Raw genomic sequence first — 5,459 nt, forward strand, 5'->3', positions numbered from 1 at the left:
CCATTTCCTCTGCGTTCTCCTGCTCCCTCCCTCATATATGTGGCTTGGGCTTCCGAAGACCCTGCAGGATCCTTGTGCTTCTTTCTTGGTTTCTGGATGGACTGCAGAGAGTGCAGATGTAGCTTAAACTTGTTGCTCTTCGCCCACTGCTTCAGTGGCTCCAGACGGCTAGCAGATAGAATGACTTCAGCTTGAACAACTAATCTCATTGGCTTCTCAATTCCCAAAGGCTTTATTTTTCCTTAAAGGGAATTAACAGGGGAGACTGTTGTTGCTTTGGCAACAGACTTTCAACCTCTACCCAAATCTCCGGAATGAGAACATATCTATTAATACATTCGCCAGACTAAGGAGTTGAGTCGCTCAATGCAAATTTTTTTTCAAGTGCAAAACAGCTTAACCGGCTCGGCTAGGCTTTGGGGGCGCTGCGGTTAGAGGCTAGTGAAGCAGAGAGCAGCTGTTGCAGTAACCTGTTGGAGAAAAGTGAAAGTATATCTGCAACAGCTGGCTTCGATTGCAGAGTGCGCTTGTGAGAACTGATGACGGGTGCGTGCAGAAAATCTTTGCAAAGCAGGCAAGTGGGATGTCTTCTCATTTTTCTGTGCCTATCTGTGGGGGGTGCGACAACTATCCGCTATTCAGTGGCAGAGGAAATGGAGAGCGGCTCGTTTGTGGCTAACGTAGCTAAGGACCTAGGACTTGAGGTAGGGAAGCTGGCTGCGCGCGGGGCGCGGCTGGTTTCCGACGGCAACAAAATGCATTTCCGGCTCCACCGCAAGACCGGAGATTTGTTCGTGAAGGAGAAACTGGACCGGGAGTCACTTTGTGGCAAAGCCGACCCGTGCGTTCTGCGCTTTGAAATAGTCCTGGTGGAACCTCTGCAGTCCTTCAGTGCTGAGGTCAGGGTATTTGATATCAATGACAATGCCCCAGTTTTCCTAAACAAGGAGCCGCTTTTAAAGATTCCGGAGAGCACCCCCTTGGGTTCACGTTTTCCTCTGCAGAGCGCCCAGGATCTGGATGTGGGCCTCAACGGCCTCCAAAACTACACCCTAAGTGCCAACGCATATTTCCACCTGCACACCCGCTTCCGCAGCCACGGGCCTAAATATGCTGAGCTGGTGCTGAACAAACCCCTGGACCGAGAGGAGCAGCCTGAAGTCAACTTGACAATTACGGCGGTAGACGGCGGGTCCCCGCCCAAGTCTGGCACCGCTCACATCCGCGTGGTGGTTCTGGACGTTAACGACAACGTGCCCCAGTTCTCGCGACTGGTGTACCGAGCCCAGGTCCCAGAGAACAGCCCCAATGGCTCTTTGGTGGCCATGGTGACTGCCATGGACCTAGACGAGGGCACCAACAAAGCAATAACTTACTCTTTAGCTCAAAACCCAGAAGCAATTCTCCAGACGTTTCGGATTGACGCTCATACTGGAGAGGTTCGACTAAGCGGACCTCTAGATTTTGAAGCCATTGAAACATACGACATTGACATTCAAGCTACAGATGGTGGAGGCCTCTCTGCCCATAGCAAAGTCCTGGTAGAAGTGGTGGATGTGAATGACAATCCTCCCGAAGTGATGGTCTCCTCTGTGTCCAGCCCACTCCCTGAGGACTCACCACCACAGACAGTAGTAGCCCTTTTCACTATCAGAGACCGGGACATTCGAGTGGGAGGAAAAGTCACCTGCTTCCTCAGAGGAGATCTTCCCTTTGCAGTCAAACATACATTCGGGAATTCTTACTCGCTGGTCACTGATAGAAACTTGGATCGGGAGGAGGTCTCAGGCTATAATATCACCCTTGTTGCCAAGGATACTGGACCACCTAGCTTGTCCACTGAGACTGTGATAGAGGTGCTAATATCTGACGTTAATGACAATCCTCCAGTATTTCGGAAAGATTCCTATATCTTGACTGTTCGAGAAAACAATAGTCCTGCAGTTTTTATTGGCAAAGTCCATGCTGAGGATCTTGATTTGGGTGAAAATGCCCAAATAACATATTCTCTGTTGCCTCCAAAAAGTGGAGATCTGTCAGTCTTTGCTTACATCTCCATAAATGCAGACAATGGGAAGCTCTATGCACTAAGAACCATGGATTATGAGGCCATTCAAGATTTTCAGTTTGTGGTAAAGGCAACTGATGGGGGCTTCCTGCCACTGAATAGCCAAGCTACTGTCAGAGTGGTTGTCCTAGATGACAATGACAATCATCCATTGATCTTGTACCCACTGCAGAATGGCACCTTGCCCTGCAATGACCTGGTACCCAGGTCTGCAGAGGCAGGTTACCTGGTGACCAAAGTGGTGGCTGTGGATGGTGACTCAGGTCAGAATTCTTGGCTTTCATATCATCTACTTAAGGCCACTGACCTTGGGTTATTTTCTGTTCAAAGACAAAATGGAGAAATCCGTATGTTACGGCACATATCTGAGAGAGACCCCGTGATGCATAAATTGATCATTCTTGTTCAAGACCATGGCCAACCAGCTCTTTCCACTACTGTCTCACTCAACATCCTGCTGGTAGATGGCTTTTCAGAGCCATACCTGCAGTTCCAGGATCCATCCAAGCATTCTAGAAAGGTAAATCCATCCACTAAATATTTGGTCATTTCTCTGGCCGTCCTTTCCTTTCTCTTTCTCCTCTCTGTCACAGTGATCTTCATTATACATGTCTACCAAAAGATTAAATATAGAGAAAAGTTCACAATTCAAGAGCATTTCTATGATGACTGTAATTTCTCTAACAATCTGGTACAAGGACGAGGCAATGGATCCTTATCCCAGCCTTGTCCCTATGAAATATGTTCAGCCACTGGCACTGGCAATAGTGAGTTTCGCTTTCTTAAGCGCTTTATGCCCAACTTCCCTTTCCCTCATGCCACTGGAGAGATAAAAACAGAGGCTGCCTCCAGTTTACCTCCAAATTCTGACAGGAGTAAGCCTGAGAGATCAGCAGACCATGACCAGGTATCTGATGACTATATGTAGCTCCTATTTACAGCTCTCAGTGAGAGAGAGAAGCAGAATTTTACACTTGGCATGCAAAGATGTTTCACCTTCATTGAAACAAAAACTGGTAGTAGATTGCAGCTTTAGTAAGGATAAGAATACCTAGTTTGGTGAAAATGTGAAAACCAGAGTGAGGCTTGGCTTACTCCATACAAAGCAGTTATTCCAATCCCCAGATCATATATCTGTAATCCTTCCTGCAGTTGGAATTCTGTTTAAAGAAATGTCACCCTCTATAAATGCATATGTGGTAGGAACGTCTGCTTTTCCATCTCTGTGCTAGCAAGTAATGAATGAGCCATTATTCACATTTCCCCTAGAAGATCGTTGGTCCTGACCCAGGAAATGCGTAGTTCCATTAGAAATCCTTTCATTTGCCTCTAAATTATTTTCCAGTAGAAAGTTATGCATGCATAAGGAAGAGAACTACCTTCCCTTTTTGATATATTGGGAAGTTATTAGGTTGACAAACAGAGATATAATTTATTATTCAGAAATCTCTAAATTCTTGCCCCTGATAAGGGATTATCTTTGATCAATACCTTGCCTACAATCATTCATAATCATAATCATAGAAATGCCTGACATATGGTGGTCTTCCAAATTAATCATGGTGGGAGGAAGGGTGGAGAAAAAAGGATTTCACTTATTTGCAAATATGAGTAAGGGCAAATATAAGGATAAAGAGATTCAGTTTAGGAATGTTCTCCAAAATTAAGTTAGATGTAGATTTTTTAATGATTGTTTGGAGCCATAGGTGAATCTCAAATCTCCCTCTTTCACATCCAGATGTCTATCTTTGCAGTCCCAGAGAGAAGCTATTTGAATAAAAGGAAATGGAAGGTGGATGAGGATGATAATAAATCAGGCTGTCCAGGCACGGTGGCTCATGTCTGCAATCCCAGCACTTTGGGAGGCCAAGGCAGGTGGATCACCTGAGGTCAGGAGTTTGAGACCAGCCTGGCCAACAGAATGAAACCCAGTCTCTACTTAAAATACAATAATTATTCAGGCAGTGGTGGCACACACCTGTAATCCCAGCTACTCAAAGACTGAGGCTGGAGAATTGCTTGAACCTGGGAGGTGGAGGTTGCAGTGAGCTGAGAGTGTGCCACTGCACTCCAGCCTGGGCAACAGAGTGAGACACTCTCTCAACAAATAAACAAACAAACAAACAAATAAATAAATAAGGCCTGCTGTAGTTAATAGTAAATGTTACAGAACACTCTAAACTATTTTGTGCCATTAAGTGTTATACTACATTTATTGTAAACCATTTTGTCATCTGTTAGGGCAAATACAAAATAAAGACATTAAAATTAAAAAGTTCATTAATACTAATTAAGTGGCATTAAGGAAAGATACATTTTCAGGTAATACCAGATTTGACTGTAAGCCATTTCTTCGCTAAGTAATCTGAAGTTAACACATGCAAACTGAGAAAAAGTGGCATTTTTAGTAAATCATTCATAAAATGAAACGGAGTGAGGAGACAAGTTAGGCTTCTCTTTGATCACCACTGCTTTGCTTTCATAAGCTATTCTGCTTCCTTTTATTCTAAAATAATCCAATGTTAAAATATTAACATATTTCAGGGATTCTCCCAATACTACTAACTGTGCCTTGGAAGTCAAAAGTTTGCTTTAGAGAAGGGCATGGTGGCTCATACCTGTAGTCCCAGCTACTTGGGAGTCTGAAGGAGCAGGACGGCTTGAACCCAGGAGTTCAGGGGTGCAGTAAGCTATGATTGCACTGCTGCACTCCAGCCTGGGCAATAGAGTGAGACCTAATTTCAAAAAAAAAAAAAAAATGTGTGCTTTAATGAGGCTTTAATTATGCGCCTTATTTTATACAAATGTGTGTAAATTCTGACTCCCTAGAATACATCCTCTTCCTGCACAGAAGGGCACAATATTTGTACCTGGAATTCTAAGTGTAGAGCATTATCTCTTAAAATACTTACCAAATATTCCAAACATATTTATTGATATAAACTTCATTCTCGGTCTTATGACTGATACCTAATAGCACCAACTGGCTGTTTACCTGTTGGCCAGGAATATATTAAAATTTAGTGCTGCTACTTTTTATTTTAATTAATTATTTATTTTTTGAGATGGAGTCTCACTCTGTCACCCAGGCCGGAGTGCAGTGGTGTGATCTTGGCTCACTGCAACCTCCGCCTTCTGCGTTCAAGCGATTCTTCTGCCTCAGCCTCCTGAGTAGCTGGGACTACAGGCACCCGCCACCATGCCCAGCTAATTTTTGCATTTTTTTGTAGAAACAGGGTTTCACCATAGTGGCCAGGCTGGTCTTGAACTTCTGGCCTCTTGATCCATGCACCTCAGCCTCCCAAAGTGCTGGGATTAAAGGCGTGAGCCACCGCGCCTGGCCTAGTGTTATTTTTTTTTTTAAATGTTGGAGAAGATTAGGGCAGAACTA

General features: G+C 44.3%; 1 protein-coding gene across 1 annotated transcript; it reads left to right on the plus strand.

Moving 5' to 3' along the window:
* The first annotated feature begins 396 nt into the window (after window positions 1-396).
* Window positions 397-3,917, plus strand: PCDHB1 (protocadherin beta 1). Its single transcript, XM_017532199.2, has one exon. It carries the CDS (start codon window positions 540-542, stop codon window positions 2,994-2,996), a length of 2,457 nt encoding a protein of 818 aa, XP_017387688.1. The 5' UTR covers window positions 397-539; the 3' UTR covers window positions 2,997-3,917.
* The last annotated feature ends 1,542 nt before the right edge of the window (window positions 3,918-5,459 follow it).

Source organism: Cebus imitator, unplaced genomic scaffold, assembly GCF_001604975.1.
Source record: "Cebus imitator isolate Cc_AM_T3 unplaced genomic scaffold, Cebus_imitator-1.0 Scaffold76, whole genome shotgun sequence".
In the NCBI taxonomy this organism is placed as follows: Eukaryota; Metazoa; Chordata; class Mammalia; order Primates; family Cebidae; genus Cebus; species Cebus imitator.